Consider the following 25,270-nt stretch of genomic DNA (forward strand, 5'->3'; position numbering starts at 1 on the left):
TCAAACGTACTCGGGAGAACGCATTTTGGCCTCTCAGGAGTTTCAAAGTCATGGATAGTGGATGAATGGTGTGCCAACATATGCTATCACTAGCTGGGATCAACAAAAACAAAATACAGTACGATTGAAAAATTCAGAAACTGCAAGCCACATGATTATAAAATAGTGAAAATGACAACATCGCCTCGAATAATCCAAGCAGTGTTTCATTACATCCTTTCTAGAGGCAATCAGCTGCTTGCGTTTGAAATAATTCAGTCAAATATATATAAAATTGCCAGCCTTTAGCATACAATTTGGTACACAATGCATACCATGCAGTCGCTCTCCCAACTTTAAAATTCCTTGGAGACCGAAATACGATCTTCCGACTACTTTTGACAATTGCAAAAATAATTTCAATTATTTCTGAAAAACTTTCACGCTTTCACCAGCCACTTATCTTTCGAAACAAAAACGTTTCCAGCATGTCGAAAATTTCATGTTTTCTGCTCGAAATGTCTCGACATTGACGAACATAATCATTAATTAAAAAATAACTATAGGTCGGATAAAAATTATCCGGACACCAATAGAAAGGAGACATTCTCTCCTTTAATTGGATATAAAATTATTACGCATTACGACACCCCATGATTCTGAGAGACGTGATATTCAAAAGAAAAACAAATCTTCGCGATGTTTCCCATTTTATCATAAAAGTCAAATTTCCTTTTAATCATCCAACCCTGAAACTTTTTTAGCACTACTAGGATATCGGGAATGATATTCTACATGTAATTCTGATGTTGAATTGGAAATTTGAGAAAGTTGTAATTTTACACGAATTGGCAACCTTGTAATTTCTTCGGATGGAGGGCCAAGTCTCAACTTATTTTACACAGACTATAAGTAAGTTATTACAAATAATCAATTTGTAGTAACGATTTGTTCAACAAGTGTGAATTGACCAACCTGGAATATGGATTTCCTTGTACTTGACAGAAACAGTGTGCACTCCAAGCTCCTTGGGCACGAAGTGAACAGCATAGAGTCCATCTTCGACTTCGTTAATTTCTGCATCCTCGGTTACATTGCTGGGAGATGTGACAGTGGCCGACAGATCAAACGCTGTGATACCTGTAATAAATTCATTTGATGATAGTTCTTAGTGAATCCAATTTATTGAAATCTCAACCCAAACCACTATTATTGCCCTTAGGGAAGAAGGATACAACGCCACCGATATCGATGGGAAACAGCTATGTGACATATTGAAATTTAAGGGATTACGTTCATTTAAATGAAGCATAACTAACACTGAAAATCAAATGTTAAAATGTACCATGAATCAATTTCAAATAACACTATAAATCAAACACTAAGAAACAGGCGAATCGATTTTCAACCAAAATAATATTATGAACTATATAGTAAAAATATTTTGTACAAATATATCGTATAAGGCAATTTACTAGTACAAGTTTAATACATTGAATGACAGGCTACGTATTCATTGTAGACTCTGCTATATCAAATTTTAATCTTGCAGCATCATTCAAAAATAACTCAATTTGTGATTTTTTCCACGAGTCTATGTGGTAAGAAAGATTTCTCAATAGTAATACAAAATAAAAAAGGAATATTCAAAAACAAAATTCAAATAAAAAATTACAAAAATACATTTTACATCTTTTGGGTGTGATAACTATTGTAAGTTTAGCTCACTAACATAAACAAGGAAAACGTTATAGAGAATTCTAGGCTTGTTAGTCAGCCTGTAATTTTGTGTGAAGGCCAGTCCAGACGCTCAAACCTATCGACAAACTTAATTGTTGAGACACATCATTCGATCAAAATGATATGCTCTTCAATTATTTTGATTATTACCAACACTCCACTCAAGAAACTAACACTTGGCACAGAGATGTTGTGGAATTTCTCCATATTAAGGTGAAATGAAAAGATATTGTCAATATCTTTGACAATATCTTTTCATTTCAACTCAAGAAACTTTTTGATCAATTTTATATAATCTGAATGAAATGCACTAACCAGGCATTTTGAATGTGAGCTTGCACTCGGATCCAACCTCGGTGATAGGCACTGCCTCTCTCTGTCTCTGGATCTTCTCCCTCTGTCTGTTGCTACCTTCTCCAGTCACCTTCACTGTGAACGGAGATCCTTCAACATGATGGTCAGCGAATTTCAAGTTGACAATGTAGTATCCTGGCTCGGTTGGCTTGTAGGAGATGTTCAGAGTTCCATCCTCATTGTCCTTGCATTGGATCTCAGCTTTGCTCGGTCCTTCGATTGATAGTGACAGACCACCATAACCTGTATACAAAAGCAAAATTGTACACAAAATAAAAATATCCAACACAACTATTATATTGCATCTGATGATGCTGATGAACGAGTAATAATATTATCAAATTGAAAATCTCCGTCAGTTAAAAAATGTGTTTGATGATGTTTAATAAACTTAACATTCATCATGAATAAACAATATTGCTCAACTACATAATCTAAACATATTTCTAGTATTAAACTATTGTATAGAGATGTTTCTGCGGTGAAGAATACTGTAGACTTTATTATAGACCCAATATAAATATGTATATATTTTTTTGGTTTCGACAGGATTTTTTGATTAGGCTTATTTAAGTGATATCCTATTCAATTTGCTTGGTATTTCCGGATTTTTATAAAAGATTTGAACATTCAAAATCAACGATTTAATCAATTGTTACATAGCCTATATAGCTATTTATTCGAATCAGGAAGATTTTTCGGAAGAAATTTCAGTCGGAAAAAAGTTCACAGTAAGGAGGTTTTGAAGATGGTCTTAGGCATAGTCCTAATCATTGTTTCATAGGGTGCTGATTTAATAAATTCATAAATAATGAGTATTTAATATTCTATAAGTTGATAGATTCATATAACAGAAATAATGTAACCGACCAGCATTCTTGGTGTCGACCATGAAGGTGTTTTCAACATGGGTTTTTCCCTCAGTGAGCGCACCACACACTTTCACCTTCTTCGCATCACCGACCTCTCTTTCGCCCACATTTATCTTGAAAGGAGAGTTGGTGATGTGCTTCCCCATTTTCTTCACAGAGACAGTGTGCTCTCCAACCTCACGAGGAGTGAATGAAATGCCTGCAACATGTTGCACATTCACAATGTACAATATTTCCGATAACTGATATAAATACGGTACATAGTAATCACAGATGTAATATTTTTCAGTAACTGATATTGATACATTGTAATTACAGACGTGAAGATTGTTAATTATATAATTTACAATATACTATTGACTATAGGGATTTGTATATTGAAATCTTAGATGTAATTTGAAATCTCTTGCTTGTAAATGTCTGCTCAGAAAATTGGACACAAATGTTATAAAGTGAATAAATGAATTAAATGAAATGAAGAGGTTCATAGGTGGCGATTAGAGATTATTGGCCCAAAAAGCAAAAAAATAATTTCAGCCAAAAAATGAATGAATATTGTTCTTTACATTCGTGTTATTCTATATACGCTGACATGGAAAGGGAACATAACTACTTTGAGAGACAAAAATTTAACATGATATTGAATAGGTTAACTGGCAATCCTGATGAATATTGATAAAATTAGCCATCATAATATCAGAGATTCAGAGTTAGAATAAGAGTGAGATAATATCATGATAACAGCAAATAAATATTAATCTATAAAATGTGAATTAAGATTTAAAATTAATATATTGACAATGACCTTCTTGATAAAATATAATGATAGACGCACTATGTGAAGAGAAAGCCACTTGATGTTGTGAAAGTAGAATAGAAAATGACATTAATTGAATTCCATAAATAAAATATGAAAAATCATCGTAATTATAATATTATATAAACAATAATTTTAAAAAGACAACATGTACAATTATAAAATAAACAGGATATGGTGAGAATATTCAATATATTGATTGGAAGATATGACATGTATTTTAATTTCATTAATAGAAAATCCATAAATGATAATGCTAATTTAAAAATTATAAGTTGAGAATTGAGAGTATATCCTGGAGTTCATTGGAAGGTGTATCAGGAATTAATTTTCATAAATAGTATTCATCATAATTAAGTTGCACTGAAAATGCCAGAGAAAATCAAGAGGTTAATTGTAAGGTTTTTCACAAATTTCAATTTCAATAAAATATCAATAATAATGGTAAGTATGATACATGAACAATAATTATTACCCAAGTTTCCATTTGGCAATCTCTTGAGGAAGCAAGGCTCTTCCAAGCCACTAGGTGCCTGGATGGAAGCATTGAGAGATCTGATATCTGCATCAGTGACCTTGCCAGGCAGAGATACCTCACTGCACGATCCAACAGAGATCTGGTTTCTCTTCCTTCCTTCGCCTTCACAATAGAAATAAAGCAGTTAGCAGAATAGAATAATATATTGAGAATGTGACAAATTAACAAATAGAAGAAAACTATTAGGGAAAAATCATCTTATGTTAATCCTTCTGCAAGTCAAAGAGTTACACTTCAAAAAAGTTATTAACTTGGAAAATTAATGTAAATAAATACATTCTCTAAGTTTTATTCACCTCGAATTGATTGTATCCACAGTTCGGTTTTATAAAAATGTGTTATGTATGACATTTTCTGGCTGGTCTATTGCAACAGTCATAAAAAATAATTATTCTCTATTCTACTCAGTGTTTTGTTGAATGTTAGAGAAACATAACCATTTGGTGTTGACTTTGGAAACTCATCCAGTATCCTCCTGTGAGAGTGGTATATGACACATTAATGTTTGTATATATTACACATAATTATTTCAGAAGAGCCTTAATCATTATACCCCTTTCAGAGGAGGCATAGAGAAAGAATAACATACTTACGCTATTGTTTCTATATGGAGGAGGTTACTATAGATGTTTCTGAAACTTTTACTTGAAAATAGAGTTGAACGATTAAAATCACAATATTGATTTCAAGATTTCAATAATAATGAAATGACTTGAACATGGATCAATGTATTTCGTGATGAGTAGAATGTTTACCTGTAATTTTAGCATTGTATGGGCTTCCCTTGATATGTCTGTCTCCAAATTTGACAGCGATTTTGTATTCGCCTGGAGCCGTCGGTAAGTAGGAGACTGACACGGTTCCATCCTTGTTATCATGGCAGCTGATATCAGCTTTGCTTGGGCCTTCAACAGCCAGCGACAATCCACCTGAAAAAATGATATGCCAGTAAAAATAATGTACTCATGAATAAGATAGTATTAAGTTCAATAGATACACAAGTCATATGAATGCATTAGTTCAATGAATAATATTACGTGATTCCCCAGGCCTATATTGCAATTCAACTCAAGAAGTCAGCAGTATACAGTTCTGGTTACGGTACTATTCGTTATCAATGTATTCAAAGAGCATACGTCATAGCATCATATTCAAAAGTAGGCTAATAACAGAAACTGTAAAACCCAATTTATCTAATGCTGACTAATAATTGATGTGGATCTAACTTCAGTGCAATAAATACAATACATAGTTTTATAGAGATGCTGTACAAGAATACAATATAACGCGAAAAATACAATATATTCTACTTTGGATAATTATAGTAATTGATATTGCTCATATTACAACACATGGAACAGAACAGAACATGAAATAAAATAAAATGAAAAATAGAATCATGTCAAAGCTGCTTAGCTAGAAAATTGAATTTGATTACAAGTAGTTTTCTATCAGTAGAACTGGGAATTTGTCATCGGAGAGTGGTTTTCAGTAAACTATTATTAGAAATATTCATTATAAAAGAGACTTTTATTGTGATTCTCTAAAATACAAGTAAATCACTATTTCACAGCGATATTTTTGTGCTTGCAATTAAGCTACAGCAGAAGTAATTATCTCTGATTAGATGATTAGTTTGTATAAAAATTAAGCGAGATTCGGCTGAAAAATTCTAATCAAACGTTTATAAAATTAATTGACCATTTTAAATAAAATCCACGTGTAAGACACAGACATTTTCCGGAAGAAATTATTTAAATGTTTATTATTATTATTGAAATTCTACTTTTTCCATTCCAATCTACTTGTCACATTTTCAACAAAATAATTAACGTATTCAATTGATTTGAATTGTCACCTGCTCCAGCGCCTTTGGTAGAGATGGTGAAGTTGGATGGTTCTCCACTTACACCGTGGGTCAAGCCAGGTCCATAAGCTGTCACATAGCCGCTGCTTACAGAGTCCACGTGGAATTTGAACGGAGAGCCTACAACAGAAACAAACACCTTCACATGAGTTCAACAGTTCAAAAAGAAAAAATGGTTATTGACTATTGTTATCCTATTAGTGTAAAACATCTACGTCATCCTCAGATACCTCAGATACTCGTTTCTTGGCCAGACTCATTATCAAGTCACTCGCTCCAGGTACACTGAAGAGTGTAAGTAAGCAAGCATCTACTATTGTGAGAATTTTTCTACTCCCAGTGGCGGTTTCTGACCTAAAAAAGCGGGTGGGCAACAAATTAACAGATCGTTTAGAGAGGGGTGAAGTGGGTGATTAAAGCCAATGTTCAGGCTCATTATCGATTATTATATTTAAAAACGAAATGGGCACTCAGTCATTGATCAACGGAACTAAAAATGCAATAAACAAAAACCGTTCAAATTAAGGAGGTATTTCCGTATTGATAAACTGAGAACGGGTTTAAAATCATCCCAAAGACACGCATGAAATTGGCGTTTCCCAACATTTTTCGAGAATAGACAGAAAAAGTTAAAATATGGTTTCAATCAGGATCAGCTGAGTTCTAGATATATAGTCATGAGAGAGCTTCAAAGTTAGGCCAGGATCAAACTTTCAATCGTTTTATGAATTTTCTACGATTTTTCTAGGACTAATAACAGAAATTTGGTAATACTGAGGACTAGGAATGTAGTGTTTAGGGGGCTTTTAGATTAAGCTGATGGCGATCGATGTGTTACCTGTTTTCCGTGGAATAAGGGTTTCCTAGAATGACTAAAGAAGAAAAGTAAGGGTTAACAAGTAACACAGGCTTTTAAGAAGTTGACACACATGGTTGCTGGGATAATGATGATGCTGGTTTATATTGTTCCTTTTGTAATAGAATCGAGTCTGAAAGACAGTATTGACGGATATGGGAGCAAAGAAAGCATGTTCAAAGCGAAGAGTAGGCTGTGCCGGAACCCCCTGACTAGATGGATGAGGCGAGTGAAGCGAGTCCTCTTGCGAGTAGGCTATAATCTCTCCAGACTTACAATATTTATTGACTTGGATGGAAATCTATGAAACTTGTAGCTTCACTAAAAAAGTGTTGATTGACTAAGCTGTTGGACTGCGCGCTGTCAAAGTTGTAACGTTAAAAAAATTTTCTCATTGAAACTGGGTGGGCAACTGCACATCTATTGTAGCATTCACCTAATGTAGAGCCGCCACTGACTACTTCCCAATTTTTATTACTCTACTTTCTACTGCAACTTTGTGAAAGATTTGCTCTTCAATTAATTTTTGATTAACTTTGAAAGTAGGATGAAAAATTTGAAATAAGTGAAATGAATGAAAAAATAAATTAAAAATTTGGAAAAAATATTATTATTATTGAAATATAAATATTTTTCTTATTAAATTTGAACTTTGAATATTCAATCCCTGATGGAAGCAATAGCAAACTCTTAAACAATCAATTAAAAAAGGGTTTTCATTTGTATTAAATATATTTATAAAATGTAGAATTATTAAGATGTTGTTTGGAATTTGTGAATAAATTGAAATTAAAATAAAAATTATTATTATTGAAATATAAATATTTTTCTTATTAAATTTGAACTTTGAATATTCAATCCCTGATGGAAGCAATAGCAAACTCTTAAACAATCAATTAAAAAAGGGTTTTCATTTGTATTAAATATATTTATAAAATGTAGAATTATTAAGATGTTGTTTGGAATTTGTGAATAAATTGAAATTAAAATAAAAATTATTATTATTATTGATATATAATATCAGAAGATGAGTATAATATACGAGATATTATCTTCTTATTTGTGAATAAATTGAAATTGAAATTATTATTATATTATTAATATATAATATCAGAAGATAAGTATATCAGAGGTTATACTAGAAATTAAATTTGAATTCATGATGGGTTTTTAGAGACTTTCCCAAAGAGTCTGAACCAAATTATTCTTCCTTCAATACTGGAAATTTTAAGGATCATGATAGTGAAGTAAAGAGAAGAAAAACAACTTTTATCAAGATCCGAGCTTTGTGTTGTACCAACTAGTTACCCTGATAAGAATAATTCTACAGCAAATATATTAATAATGCTATAATCGTTGATATCAGAATCATAACGCATTATTTGAAAGAATTTTTAAATAAGAAATATAAAATAAGCCAGTTGCTAAAACCTTTAATATTTGTTTACTTCGAAATAACAATTAATTTTGACACTTGATAATGAGATAAATCCCAGAAAATATTCGTGGCTCAACGAAAATAAAAAGGTAACTAGTAATTCGGTACCTATAATAGAACTTTCAAGTAGTCCTATTGAAATAGAAATGAATAATAATAGTATATATTGATTTTTTGTAGTTTGATTTGAGGGTTTCACCAATATAGAAATGAGTCAATAAAAATAACAAGATATCATGATAGCTTATAATCTAATTGTTACTAATATACTAATTATAGTAAGATTCAAGTTTATAATGTCAGCACCTGATTAACATTAGTTTGCTATCCTTGTCTGTCATTGGACAAAGCAGATAACTCTATCCTTTTCTACCTTCTCACTAAATTTTTGAAATGAATGAAAAAAACATGATGAATAACCAAAATATTTCATCTCAATTTATGATGAAAATTAGTTATTAAATCATAAGAAAATATATTTTCTTAACTGATAAAATATGATTATTGGAAAAAAGTAGATCATTATCGACAAAAATAAGCAAATAATCAGTTCTACCAAAATAATTTGATTCACAGCTATCTGATATAGAAGGCGTTGATAACAGGAATTGGCAACTCTGTAGTACTATCTTTTCCACTAACTTCATAGAATGAAGCTTACTATGGAAAGATAAGGAATGCGAATTGGTAAAACATTGAAAAAAAAAACATTGAACAGATATGATTATATAATGATAAAGAGACGAATATGATGAGATGATGATGATGATGATGATGAAGAGATATTACAGGCTTCCACTGGATAATATGTAAAAATAAAAAAGACTGGAAAACATCATAGAAATGAATAAAGAATAAATAGATTGATAGAAGAAACATGGAGGATGTGAAAAGCGTATCTTGAGATTGGAGATTTCAAGAAAGGTTTTTAATTAAATTACTTTATTAATCTATAAAGAGTAAGAATATATTCCCCAGAGCTAAAAGTGACGAAAAACCCCACAATTGAAAATGACGAAAAATGTTTGGCAAAAAAATATACAGCATAAATAATAATAATTTTAACGTGAGTATAATTTGAGAATTTAAGTGAAATTTTTAATATTTCTGTGATTGTGAAGGAATATTTTGGTTTGGATTTGTATTTTGAAATTAATTAATCTGATGAATCCAAAATTATTGTAATACATACATTTTTTTGACTCAAAATAGTGTGTGAATTAAGTTATTATTTACATCACCTCTAGACCGTGTATTCCAAATTAAGGTTTAAAGCAGTTTTGGGCGAATGCCTGTTGTTTTTACCTGCATTGTATCTATTGTATATGAATAAATAAAGCTGGTAAGTAATCTCCTCCCATCCTGAAAGATACGACACTTGGTGATGACCTTTTTTGTAGTTTTTGTTTTGACGTTTTTTTATATCTTTCTTTTTTATTCTGTATTATGTTAGTTTGTGAAATAAATGAATTGATTGATTGAAAAAAATATAGAGTTCGGAAGATATGTACGTGGGTGAAAAAAGGGCATGGTGATGAGATATGGTATATGTTAATATGATGATGTAGATGGTGATATTAATAAAGCAAGTTCCGATTAATGAAGCTTTGAAATATTAGTGCAAGCCCAAGCAGTAACGGGAATAGTGTTATCGATTTCTCTCATTTATTTCTATAGGGCTGATTGAAAGTTTTATGATAAAGAATTACTAGTACCCTTTCATTTTTTGTACATTTGAGATGAATTGCCGAAACCGGTATTGTCTTCAAAGAAAAAAGGTACTAGTGATACCATCAAATAAATTAACTGAACGGTATCTATTTGGATGGAATAAAAAAACTGGCAGGGCAGCTAACATATTTTACAGGTAATACCTCACATAGAACGAAACTTTAACAGTTGTTAAGAACTACTAGCTATTTTCACGGACTTATTGATGAAGAAACAATGCAATTGTAAGAAATAAGCATAATTCAATAGTTACTTTCCAGCAATTTTCTCTCATCTTGAAAATGGAAGGCAAATATTCAATTTAACGATAAAATTACAGCAAGTAAGTTGGTTTTTTATATCATTTGAATGTTTTTTGTTTTGTTTTTTTTTTTGCTGAGAATGATGCCCACATGAGCTCCAGGCTTGTGCGTGGGTAATGAGACAGATGATGATGAGAGATAGAAGATGAGATGATGAATGTAAGAATGACAGAATAAGAAAAATGAAATGATAATGGATTTGTTAATAAATAGAGCTAATATACCACTACTTATACCACTACATAATCTAAAAAGTAATGAATACTTCATCAGCAATCGGTTTTAAAGAAACATATAGAAAATAATTTCAGTACGCAAGTTTAATTGAAAGCGGGCGAGAAAAACGTTTTAAATAGAGGTGGATCGACGATCCATACTGTGATTGTGGATTCAATGAGATGGTGATTTCCTGAAATGCTATCTACCACCAGTATGCATGTACCACACGACGGTACATTTTTAATTTTGATGAAGAAGCTGTTAAAACAGTCGATTATTACTCGTATTTTGACATTGACGTAATATAACCACTTGACACGAACGAACGAAAAAAATAGGATAGGCTGAAGAAATTTTGAAATACGATGATGTTATGATAATTATAAATGGAAAATTAACCAGTGTATTAGTTCAAATTTTAGCCGAAAAATATTCAGTTCTCCAATTTCGGGTTGCGAATGTTAAATTTTTCCAAAATATATTATTAAACCAAGGTAGATTTTAAATTATATTGGATTTTCAAAGTAATAGGGGATTATATCAGGAAATGAAAACGAACAAGCAAAGAAATGCGAAAATGAATTATTACGCGATTATTGTGGAATAAAGGTGGGTTCAAAAGTATTCAAAACTCTTTAGAAAATGTGTAACTACTTCAGAAGCAAACATGATCAGAGTCTACCATGCAGAGGTAATTAGTTATTGCTCAAAATACAAATGAGCTTTAAATAATTTTCATTTGTAAATTGTATTCAATAACTTGACCTGAGACTAGACTGATTTTCTCAGGAAATGGGAATTAGTAGCTGAACTATAATAAAAATTGTTAGAATAAAAGTTGGAAATTCAAAATTGAATCATGTTTGATAGTGCCTTTTCAGAAGCTAGTTAATGTTTGAACTTGAAGAGCATGATATTTGAGTTGATAAACCAGTTTTACAAGCTTGTAATTAAATAAGTAAGACATAAGTTCATTAGTGGTTCCCTCTATAAATTTATTTCTGGGGAAGAAATTATCATTGAAATTATCTGCCTGGAAGGTATGATGAAATTGAGATAATATTATTAGCTGAAAATACTATTAAAACTGCGGCTGATGGCTTGCCTTATAATTCTGAATTGTGTTGCTTTGAAAATATTTCATGTTCAAGGTTGAAGGTTGAACTCTAATTCATTCAATGTATTGGATGAATTATCTAATATTTTATTATTTTAGAATGAGGACGACACTTTCCTTCTATATTTAGGTTTTCTAATATCAAGCTACTCGAAACTAAGATCTCGCACAGCTTTAGGGATAGCATTGATTTACTTTTTCTAAGTAATTTAAATTCAATGCAACTTTTTATATTGATTAAGTTTTTTATTAGAAACATAAATTATTTATCTATTATATTTGTAGGCTATTGCATGCTCGAATTGAACAATAAATTCTATTTATATATACGTCTTGGAAACTTAGCTCAACTTAAATCCGCTGAATTAGGAAGTATGGATTTATTTTCTGAAAACTATGTCTGTAATTGGTCCATAAAATTTTTCAGGATATATTTATCCTAAAAAACACGGAATTTAAATGAGTGATGCACAGAAATTAATTATCTCTAACATTTATATATATCAGTAAATTTCTCATGGTTCTAATTTTTTCTAAATTGATTAATCGATCTACTAATTAAAAAAACATCAATCGTATGTATAATTTGTTTGATTTCATTGGATAAGAAAAGAACAATAAAGTTGGTGACAGTATTCAAGTAACATGAAAACAATTATTATTTAAAGACAAGTATGTTGGAATTGAACCAACAATATAGATAATTAAATGCATTTCGAATCTCATTAAAGTCTGAAAAATAATGGTTATGATATCTTAGTGAGCATTATGGCTCGGTTGTACAAAAGCCTGTTAAATCTAACCCTGATTAAATGCTACAAGAGATGACCAGAGAAGCCTTCTTTTCAAGAAATCTTGCACTGACTGGTTAACGTGGCATTAATCAAGAACAAATTTCAACATGCTTTTGTGCAAACAGGCCAAAAGCTGCAAAATTAATTATCTACACATGCCCAGGACAGTAAGGACGAAAGTGCAAGGCGGAGTTAGACTTTACAAAATACACGTCCTTATAAGAACCACACACTGCACAGTGAGACATGACGAAATTTGTTTGCCACTCACCACGAAACTATTACAATTATTCGCAACTCCACACTCGATTTAAACATGTACAATTTTGTAAGTGTGTTGAATGAGTGGAGGAGGATTCTTATTTTGAAAAAAAAGTGAGAAATAAAATAGAATGAAAAAGTTAATTAGCAGAATCTGGAAATTACGATTTTAATTAATTACAAAAAATTAATGTTGAGAAAGATACTAGAATTAAACTTTTCATCAAACCAGAGAATTAAATTTGAATATATTGTGCAATTCAGACTAAAAAAAAAATAATGCCAGCAAGTCACTTCACGCTCACCATCTACCAAATCAATTGACGTAAAAATACGATTAAAATAAATATATTTATAAGGGATGTTTTTCAGAGCTATACATAATACATAATATTAATACCTTTTGTGAAAATAAAATGTTAGAATTTATTTCGCGGCCTTATGACCTAATGAGTCGAAACATGTCGTGTCAAAGAATAAACCAAAAAAGAAGCTGCTAGTTGATTCATAAAAAAATTATGAGGGATACAGATCTGATGTGCTGGAGAAATAAAAAGGAATATCCAATTGAGAAGAACAGTCTGTTTCGTGGTGATGAATTAATATAGGTCTACTTAGGCTCTGAATAGGCACAATCAACTACACAATATAGTAAGTTATTTAGCTAAAATACACCAGAATGTTATAAGCTGAATTGAATTGTTGAATTATGAAAAACGTACGTGAGTTATGAATTTGAATTTTTGATTTGAAAGAGATTTCAGATGAGATGTTAGTTATTGGACAAAAATTTCCGTTAGTTTCTCTACAGGATAAAGCAGAAAAGGAGACTTATCTGAGCTGAAAGCACAACCGTCCGGTACCGCTGCCCAAAGCCCACTCCCAAATGGCAGACCAACTTGTTATTCCTAACCTTCATCTTTCGCTTATCTAATTTTTTCGAAGATTACCAGGAGAAAGCCATTCTGATTGGTTCAATTGAGTTCTACCTATTGGAAGTTGGTTGAACGTTTCAACATGAAAATGACGGAAATCTACAATATAATGATAGATCATGACACTACCCGTTGTCTATGGCGTTAGTATTAGAATTATCATCAACGAATTGGTACATTCAATTGAATTCACTAGCCTAAAATTTATGGAGACCCGCTTAGCCAGCATGAAGTTTGATGAAAGAACACGTGAAAATAAATGTTTGAAAATATCAATACTACCCACTACAAAGCTAGTCCAAAGGTGAATAGAATAAAATCAAGCTGATTAAAATTGTGTTTGAATGATATTTTTCGAGTAGACTGGGATAGAATATAATAATATTACCTTGGACATGTTCACCGTTGTATTTGACATAGAGCTCGTGAAGACCTTCTTCCCTGGGTTCATATTTGACGCTGACTGTTCCATCGCGGTTATCCTCTATAACTGGCTTGTCAGTATTGCCACTTGGCATCTTAATTTCAGCTGAAATAAAAAAAAATATTATTAATAATTTTGATTAAAATCAGAAATGTGATAGTGTATAGAATGAAAAGTTCTGGTGTGGCATCGTCACTCTCACTCCTTGCCACTATTTTCAAGTTAAAACAGGAAAATTTATGAATCACTGTTGTTACATTGGGTCTACATAAACGAATGATATGATATGTATGAATACACATACAGTTGAGGTTGATTGCAAACAATCCAAAAGTGATTTTCAAGCTGATTACTGTCAGATAGTGGAGCTGGCCTCAAACAGCCACCCTTCCAACGGGAGAACCGAAAGCACTGCGCTAAACTAATCTAATGATGTAATGTCACTTCTACAATACAAACTTCCTCTGAATTTTAAATACGGACGTGTTTACAGGAACTGGGCTTCTATTCTCAGTGTAATTTGGATCATTGGATGTCAAAGTACTCATTGTTCATGGAACCTAGAGCCTTGAAACTAACACACAAACATAGTAGTTACAAAAAATCATTAACGATGAAACATGCAAGTTAACTATTTTAAACTGTTGATTGTCAAGGGAAGATTGATGAAAACAGTTGAAGAAGTATGACATCGTGAATTAATACTATTCCATTACATATTATATTGTTACTGAAAATACCTTTGCAGTTTCTATCTAAATAACAAAACTTGAAATGAGATTAACGAATACATTTCTTAATTGGGATGGAAGTTTCCCTGAATCCTCAATCAAGAAACCTATTTATTTATAATTTCATCAAATAATTTTTCTGATAAAAAACTAAACCAGTTTTCGGAAAACCAGCCTTAAAATACAACCTTCTTGACCATGTTGGTCAAGTTTCAAGTCAATAATTTGAATTATTCTGTTATCTTAATTCAACTTAATGGAACTGATTCAATTGAAAAATGCATTTATTATCTCATTATTTGAATAGATCAAACTTGAATTTTCAGTTACGACTGAGGTAATCGAATAAAACAATAACTTACTTGAGAAATATTATTTGAAAAAAATTCAAATTAGAAAATAGCAATCGTATCTGCAGAAGAGAACAGAGATTTGAGCGAGACACCTGTTTAATGAAGCATTCAATACGCTTCAAGCATTTGTCAGGTCTGTGAGCTACAGTTACATACTTGGCAACCGAACAAATTGTTGAGATAGTTACATTGTCTCGCTACAAATAGTCTGTCAACAGTCTGTCTGTTGTCTGTCAACAGTCTGTCTGTTGTCTGTCAACTAGTCTGATCTAAGCGTTGAGTGGTTTTTTGTCGCGTTAAAACACATCGATGTCTTCTTTAATAAAACTGAATAATAATACTTTATTCTGGAAGTTTGAGAGTATTCCATCCTGTATCTTGGGAGTTTTGCATTTATAATAATTTCTTCAAAATTCATTTCATCATTATCAATCTTTATTCATGATAACTGTAAGTTTCTTCTTGATGGATACGAATGGGATTTAATTTGCCAAAATTGATGTTCATGCGTTCAAACCTGCCGTAATATGTAGATGTAACACAATATAATATAATCACAATTCAATTGAATGCTCATTATCCTCATATAATTCTATAAAATGCTTCAGATCATAGCTTTATGAAACTCATTGAGTAGTTAGCTATATTGATAATTATTATACGCTAGAATCACAGTCTGCATAATAATGCTATCTACATAATTTAAGAAATCTTATATGATCTGAATTTTTATTATAAGAAAGAATAAAACTTATTCAATTGAAATCATTGAACTGGTTTCACATTTATAATCAGGGATGGATTTCCCTATAAAAGTATCAGTGCCTAAGGTGGCAAATTCAGGGAAAAGCTTACGTTGACTGAAACTAATATAAAACTTGCTGAAAGCCATTCCTCTTTCCTTGATTATCGAATGCAAGTTTATTTTTCGAACGAGTTCATATACTTTATCCTGATGCTCTGAAGATAATCTAGGATCTAGAATCTGATAATCTGGGGTTGATAATCTAGATGAAAGAGACAAAAAGTCTCTACTAATGACAATATTTCTAGCATATTGGTCAGGATCTTCTCAATATATTTTCTGCTCAATTCTATCAGCAATAAAACTACATTGAAACATACAATTCAACTACTGGAAATGATTACATATTGCTTTAGATACATTGACAAATATATTATGCCTCTGAATGTTACTGTAGCCTACACATATTATATTCCAAGCATCTCCGCGAAGCAATAATTTTGCTGAGGTTGTGTGTGGTAGGAATGATAGAATGATACCACCGGATTGAAAGTATGATAATTAGCTTAACTTGAGGGCTCAAAGTATAATCTTTGAACTGTGAAAAAACGAATTGATCATGATTCGTGATGCTGTAAACATAATTAATTCGTTCAAAATGAATTCCATTCCATATTTCGTGAACAATATTTTAAGCTTTCAGATTAATATAGAGATTGATAATGGTATAACCACCGAACTAGTATCTCAAATTGTTTCAATAAATTAGTGGTTTTGACGATATCAAGTGGTTTTCATTCTATAATAAGTTTTGACAACTGACAAAAATTGATCAAAATTGATCAAAAATTGATTGTATTAGGAAATCTCAAATACTCTATTGAAAGGAGAGTTTAATAATAACAAGAGTGACAATCATACTGCAGGTTAGATCACTCACTATCTACTATAGCGAAATTCACTTCAAACTGTCAGCATTTGTTATAAATATCATCAATGCTTACTATTAAACAACTGCTGACAGTAACAAAAATACAGATAATTTTGTTTTTCAAGCTCAGTTAGATAGGAGTTTGACAATCAGAATCAACTAGAAGCAGAATGAAAATTGAATCTCGCTTCTCGTAATAGTACAGGGTTGGGCAGGATCGTTTGAAATAACTGGAACCTGTTCATTTTTCAACTCAAATTTCCATCATTTCACTGTCTAGCTTAGATGTTTCCATTACAAATTGAATGAAAATAAACAATTGAAACATTAATTGTCAAATGGCGGATATTTGCATCAACACACTCCTGATATAGATGTGAGATTTGATACTTCTCTGGAGCATTTCACGTGTGTAACCACTAGTGAAAATGAATAAATCACCAACACTTGAAACCAGGCATATAATTATATTAGAAGCTATTATTTTAGTGTATATTTTGACGACTCACAACGTTCAAAGGATAATGTTTAAAAAATGTCATTTTTTGTTCGTAATAATTTGTTCTTATATATTTATTTTCTCTTATCTTCGTATTTGTAACGGCAACATTCAAGCTACACTTTAAATTTATAACATTTGAGTTTGAATTGAAAACTAGAAGGTATCTCAAATCATCCATACCTGTATTTCTGTAAACTATGCCTGTCCAACTATGTATTTGATCATAGATCATCTAACTATATTTTCGTAGTTGAAGTTTCTGTTGATTTTTTTGGAAAGTTTTCTAGGAAGAAATCACAAATCTTTTTTCTTAGAAAATACAGCCGAGGGTCACAGCGATCAATAGAAATTCATCTAAATTTCAAAATTTCAACTTTACACTAGATTTGAATCTGAATCTATAGTTCGGTATCATTGTATGTTTAAGATTAACAAGTTTGTTTTTTCAACTGCGAATTCAAATGAATTAGGAAAGAAATGAGAAAAAGCTAGGCAACTTGCCAAGTTGAAATGGGCTATACTTGTGAAGCATAATTTTGAAAGTAAATTAAGAAAGCTTGTTCTTGGCTGAGTATAAAAAACTTCATTTTAATCAGTCTCAAAAGACACAAAATGAAGTACTAACTGTGTAAAAGGATTTATCTAGAAAGAGTTTACATCAAATTGAGAATTTCGAGTCTGAGAATGAATATTCATTCTGATTGAACGCAGAAAATGAGGGAATCATAATCAAACTAGGTAATCTTCTATGAGTATTACCGACGTAGATAGCTGATTGATGATACTATTTTGATTTGGAAATATTACAATATTTAGTCGTTGTAATATTTTAAATAATAAAGGGTACTACAAGTTTTCATATTGTTCTTATTAATTTACGATATTTCAGTAATGCCTGTTATTTATTGTTGCTGTCACGGCTATCCTAAACTTTTTCCTGTATACTCTCCCTCCACCTATCCACCATGACCCGAAAACACGAGGAACGAGGGAGAATATGATAACGGATCAATAGATATACATTTAGGCCTATAGGTTACGAACAACCGGCAAAATGTTTTTTTTTCTGCACAAATAATTGACAGCACAAAAGCATTACAGTTTAAGGAAAAGGATTACAGTTTTCTCAAAGTGATATAACTTTTTATTGTATTGAATGTGAAATGAGCATGTCAATGAGGCGCTCATGTGTTACCTTTGCCAGTAGAGCTAAAATTTTATTATTATTATTTCAATTTCAGTATGTGAGACTTATTGAAGTAGTTTGAATATTTGTATCTTGTGTTCAAGACACGTATAATGTCTTATTTATATGGTTTGTACAATCAATCTTCAACCATTTGTTGAACATTTTGGCAATGAATTCAATTTCAAAGTATTCGACGAAGAGAACAATACTCTGAGTATTAAATTCAGCAGTGAGAAAAGGATCAACAGCCAAGTTTATTCTTGAATGAGAATAAGAGTTTAATTTAGATTTAGGCACCTGAATCTACACGCTTAAAACAATAGAGCCAGGGTCCAATATGCAAAATACAGAGCTTCTCACACGAGCAAAGCATTCAAGTAAGCAAAGTTCGTATTTATATTTTTAACGAGCCGTAGCTTATTTTGTCAGCCAGATGACATTTGAAACGGTCTTTTGTCTGCTGCTTTCATTTGTTGGCACCTCTTGTTCAATTAATCTTCCCAAGACTCTAACAACAGTTTACATTTATAGAGAACAATGTGTGCAAGAGATCACAAAAAATGTTACGCGGTTGGCACATGAAATAAATTCAGCTATTGTCGATGGTGTAAAATAAATAACAGACCTATTCTTGATAGCTGTTTGTAATGGGCAATGAATGGTTTTTATGACTTCCCAAAACTACTAAAATACCGTAAAACTTGAGAAACCAGCCCCCCCTGAATTTCTCAAATTTAGAACCAGCCCCCCTCACCACCACAAATAAGGCACCCTTGCAAGGACGCAGACTGCGTCCTCACCCCCACGCCTGAATAGCGAAAATAAAATGAGTTCCGCTTTCTAAACTACAAATCTATTGGGCTTCCATGTAGCCTATTACAAGAGTCAACTTGGGCAACATAACTATGTAACGCTTTAGAGATAAAGTGGTTAAATGAGCGTTACGGTCTGTAAAAAAGTAAAGATGCGATTCCCATGGCGAAAAAGTGGTGTATTTTCAAAGCTGAAATTGTTGTAGATATTAATTAATCGTAACAGATAAGATAAAATATTATAATTATTTCTTCACTTTGTATGTATAACATTCAACTTCAACTTTGTCTTTCCTTTGCAATAGCTATGGCAATAGCTTCACGTTACATGACTCTTATTGCTCCAATGTCGTATGCTATTCAAATTTGATTGTGTCAGTATATCCAGCAGTGGGCGTGGTTTGTCTCAGGCAATGGCATGCATTCAACTGTTTAGATAGGCTCCTCCTAATGACCATTGGAAACACACTATGTATAATATAACAATACAGATGAGTTGCTGCTTTAGTTTAGGTTCATCAAAACTTTATCAACTAGTCTCTTGATTGATAATTTAGAAAAAAATAAATTCTAAAGAACTATTTATAGTTTCATACCAAGTTATAATTCTGTTTTGCAACTCATTTTAAAAATAACATATAAACTTTCAACAAATAAACTCACGTCTGTATGACGTTTCATGATTGGATTTTTAACCTATAATAGAACACACTATAATAATTTCTAATATACATCATTCATCTGATTTAGTGACTAGGTACTTAAAACACTGTAGTTAGGGTGATCTTGAGTTATTTGTGTACCTAGAAACTAAAGTGAATCCTTTTCTCTCTGGGCGACAATTTCACTGAGAGAGAAATACTTTAACCCTGTTATGCGCACTATATTTTCTTTCACCTAGAATAATAACTTCAACAATGACTACGTAACTTGATATAATAAATATATTGCTACAACAAGATTCCTCCAACATATCCTTTTTTCATACTACAAATGCACAATGCACATGTTAAAAACGCCCAGAACTAGACGACTAGGTGATACTTCCTACGGTGGCGTTTCATACGAACACATTAAGCGTAATGTTTCCTAGGATCCGGAATTCAATCATGGCGTTACGTACGAAGAACTGCTACCTGTACTTAACTTGTATCTGTCACGTTTATCAGTGTCTTGAAGTTATATGTTACTGTTATTTGTCTAATATTGATTGCATCTGTATAGATGTTAGTTTTTTTCTACTACAATTCTGTTTCTATGGGTGGGAGGGACAGAGTCGGTTGGGAAGTCCATGAGTAATTTTAGAACATCCATTCCACTTTAAAACGTTTATGGCTTCTACTTTATTCACAAATTTAGAGCCTACTGTAGTTGGAAAGTCCGTGGTAATGTTGAATATTAATCATACCAAAGTCCGATCAAGAAACTTTATTTTTAACTTTATACTCTTTATAGGAATCTAATATTAGTATTATTAATGTACTCGTATTCAATAAAATCCCTTCACTTATGGGCTACTTTATTAAAATTAATAAAACATTCAAATAACTAGTTGTTTGATATGTTTTAAAGTTTTAAATAAAAGGGTACTTCATGTATTTATATTGTTTTTATTAATCGTATTCAATATTATATCTGTACTCGGACTTCAATATAAGCTATGCTTGTATTGATTTCCGTTTTTTTACTGTCACAACACCACAACTGGTTTATTTCTCAAATTATAGGCTGCTGCTGCTGGTCTTAATGTAACATAACAGTAATTTAGAACATGATGTATTAATTGTAAGATATGCCACCCTAAGTTACGTTGTAAAAAGTGTCACTTCATGAGAGCCCATCCATCTGCTCCACACTATTAACAGTAACAGTTACATTACTGGACAGAAGAGTATCAGATAGAAGTTGAATATAGGTTGCAGTTAATCGCAGGAAACGCCACACTTGATGTGTTCGCAGGAAACGCCACCGTAGGAAGTGCGACGCTACCAACTAAACACAGGAGAGATGAATCAAGTTCAAACATTTTGTCATATTTCTGACGGCCTACAGCAATCATGTCGGATTCTCACAAGCTTTACCAATGAGATTACTTCTAGTTCCAAGGGAGGAATAGTTGAGTATTAAGAAATAGTTCAGTATTGGTAGAAGAAAACTTGAGTATTCTGTTCCAAAGAATAAAGTATGGGTTTAGGAGAAAATTAACAACAATAGATATTTGTTTCCCATAGGTAAGAGAGTTTCGTTTTTTTAATGTGTGGAAATCTGATTTGATGAAACAAAAAACTTTAATTTGATATGTTGAAATTGAAATAGTGTTCTCAATCAGCCATTAACGGGGGCTTCCTATTGGTTAAAAAATTCCGCTTTTTACAAGTGAAGGAAGCTGATTTTATGGGACAGAATTTAATAAAAGCTGACGAAAAAAAACAAATTTTGTGGCCAAGCGGTTGAGTCACACACCAGCGCATCACTTTTGATGAGGCCAGCGAACACAACTAACTGTTTCATTTCAAATGAGCCGGCAAACTCTAATACTGGGTCGGAAATACGCCTCATTCTAACAGTTTCCAACTCACTCTGCGACGCTTAACTATCTTTCTGATTCTAAAAATAATATTAGAAACAGTTCAATTTATTTTCTGTATCACACCGTACTACAACTTCTGAATTCTCGAAAGGTAGGCCATTTCACGTTGTTTGGTGCGAGTTTTTCTGAGATTGTATTTTGAAGGCAGGAATTTGACAATAGTTTACAGATATCAATTAGATTCCACAACATCAATAGAAATTCAACATATAAGTTACAAGCAGAAAATCTATTGATATCCTTGGTTTCAAAATATTGAATAGATTGGAATCTTGAACTAAGAAGAGACATCAATAAATTTCTTCAATAAATGAAACACTTTACAGTATCTACCGAGTCTACACTTACAATCTAAAGACTGAAAAGAATCTTGGAACAGGACAATACATGAATATTTTTCCAATAAATTGTTCAATTTGTGTACCAACTCAACTCACTGCAAAATTTGAAAACGTGTAGAGAAATAGATTTATAAAAAGTTCATCTCTTTTGAATGTTAATTGAGTTGAGGCAATATTCGGGTGTTTACCGGTTTTCCACATATAAGTTTGTAAATAAAAATAGAGAGAAAGTTATTCAGTACCGCTAGTACAGCAATGCTAAAGTAACATATGCTTATTGCCGACTCTTATGTTAGAATTACCTATTTATCTATGTTATACAGGAAAGAATTGGTTTGAACATGTACGGAATAGGAGATATACGAATGACGCATCATCACTTATGAACTAATGAACTGATCAACTTGCAATTTCACATAAAGATTCTGAATATACCAAAGATGGAGATATAGGCTTATTTCCATTGCTATTAATCAAATAATCACATTTTCAACAGTCAAAGCACGGGTTACCTGTTAGTGTAGACAACAACTGTTTTACTATCAATAGTATAACTATAATTGTGTTATAACATAGTAGTAAATAGATGAATGAAGAATTTGTAAAATTTAAAGAAAATATTTCATTCTAGAATTAGTCTAGCGGTTATAAATTTCAACAAACTGTTCCAAGTACACTAGAGCTTGCAATTTAGCGAACAGGCAACGTTGAACTTGAAATTTCATTCGAAAAAATGGGCAAGTTGATTAAGTGGGTTGGTTATTCTACAGAAATAGACTGGATTTAAGGAAAAAGTCAGAAGCGACACAAATTAATGAAAATTCACAATATTCGCGATGATTTAAGTCACTCTTCTGGCGACACTTGAAAATAAATCACAACAGAGCCCATAAATTAAGGTAGTATTAAACCAATTCGAAGGTCTTTGACCAGAGAACTCTCTATTTCGGCAAAGAAAATGAATCGGACATTCTATTTATAAGCTGCGAGTTGGGGGAAAGCGAATGCTATTCCCGATCCTGCATTCCAACAAAGCTTTAGTATCATTTCAGCTGCTTTTTGCCGAACTCACGCTACAATCTTCAAGTGGCACTCTGACGTTCTAAAAAATGCAACAATTAAGAAAAAGAACGAAGCTCAGAGGAAAAATTTCTCTTTCGCCTCACAGATTACTCGCACAAAATGTGAGACAAAAAACAATCATGAGACAAAAATCGCCCCTCACAGGAAAAGTGTATTTTCGTCTAGGATACTATCGCCATACCACAGTTATCTGATGCTCACTGGGATATTGTGATTTTGTGCTGAGGCTCATAACCAAAAAGAATAATAACTGACTAAGAAAATCGTACACTGAGAGACAAATGAGTCCAGAACATTCATTTTAATCCGAGGCCAATATTTGAAACGACCAGGCGTACCGTAATACCACAAAATCCACTGTTGAAATTATATTGATAAATGAAGATAGAAGAAAACAATTGAATGAAATGAAAATTTACTGTAATGAAAATGAAAAGAAGATGAAAATTGTTTATTTACAGATGAAAAACTTTGAGGAAACTCATATTGTTAATTGGATACAAATATTTCGGATGCAAGGCTTCCTTCTTTAGTTTCAAATTATTGTATTATTAATTCAAGTTATTGTAATACATAAAGGTAGAAAACCGCAATGGATTATATAATATGTTGGTTCTATCCATCTTCATTCAATATGACTGAATGAAAATCACACATTAAAATTTTACTAGTGATTCTGTGAATTGTAGACCTCGCGCAGTTATAAACCACAGTCTCCTCTAATACTGTACATCAGAGTGAATTATGTCCTCTCCTGTCGTGTCGGCGAGATATCGGTGTATAAACGACTAATGGATGTTTGGGTTGTATCAACAATGCTAATAATTTGATGTAATCAGCTATGCTACTATCATCAAAAGCTTACCGAGTTGAGAGCAGAGAAAAGTCGGGAGAAAATACTATTCTACTTTGAGTTATCAATTGCTTGCCTCACTGCATGCAATTAATAGTCCACACAACAGCTGATTTCCTACTAAGTTACATTGAGATATTAAATTGCTTACGTCATTGCATGCAATTAATAATCCACTCGACAGCTGATTTATGATGAATAATTCTATAGTCTGTATTTGGCGTGTGAAGGAGGCTCCTTTTCCTTTTATATTATCCTTAAAATGCAAAAATTTTCAAAAACCTTGTATATATGTCGACGCGTAATTTAAAAAGGAATATACGTGTCAAATTTCATTAAAATCTATTACCGCAATTCGCCGTAAATGAGGACCATGAAGAGAAATGCAAAACCGTCGACTTGAATCTTAGACCTCACTCCGCTCGGTCAATTATATATGTAACGTTTTGCTACGAGATACCATTCTTGAAGTCAAATGTGGGAGATTTATAAGAACAAAGAAATTTCTCATTCCAATAAAATAGATTTGCTGGACTCTGCTTGACAAGACTTATAGGATACATGAAACATCCTAGATGGCAACTAAAACTGACAACCAAACAGTGATGTTTAGAATTGACGTTTCAAATACAGAGACTCTTCGTGTTATTGAGTACTGAGTGAATAGAATGAATATTACATGGAGCGATTATGTGAAGAGTTCTAATGAGCAATGTGGAGGGGAATGAATGTAAAAAGATAATATTGCTGTGGAAGAAAATAAAAAATATAATATCGTGATCTCTCCATTATAAAATACTAGTCATCGATTAAAAAAATTTTTCAATTGTTAAAGCTTCGATCAGTCTTCGGAAACAAAACTACTGTATTTCAAAAACTTTGTTCGATTCCTGCAT

The 25,270-nt window shown here is 32.0% G+C and overlaps 1 protein-coding gene across 7 annotated transcripts in view; it reads right to left on the bottom strand.

The window, feature by feature from the left end:
• The window catches only part of LOC111043544 (filamin-A), a 221,640-nt gene that overhangs the window by 22,693 nt on the left and 173,677 nt on the right, over positions 1-25,270 (bottom strand). For all 7 annotated transcript variants that reach the window (XM_039443087.1, XM_039443088.1, XM_022328524.2 and 4 more), the window contains 7 exons: positions 14,209-14,349; positions 6,159-6,287; positions 5,056-5,229; positions 4,238-4,402; positions 2,944-3,144; positions 2,035-2,316; positions 955-1,119 (listed from right to left, as the gene is read on the bottom strand). In XM_039443087.1, coding sequence (XP_039299021.1) covers positions 955-1,119; positions 2,035-2,316; positions 2,944-3,144; positions 4,238-4,402; positions 5,056-5,229; positions 6,159-6,287; positions 14,209-14,349 — 1,257 coding nt within the window. The remainder of the gene's footprint in view (positions 1-954; positions 1,120-2,034; positions 2,317-2,943; positions 3,145-4,237; positions 4,403-5,055; positions 5,230-6,158; positions 6,288-14,208; positions 14,350-25,270) is intronic.

Source organism: Nilaparvata lugens, chromosome X, assembly GCF_014356525.2.
Source record: "Nilaparvata lugens isolate BPH chromosome X, ASM1435652v1, whole genome shotgun sequence".
NCBI classification, from domain to species: Eukaryota; Metazoa; Arthropoda; class Insecta; order Hemiptera; family Delphacidae; genus Nilaparvata; species Nilaparvata lugens.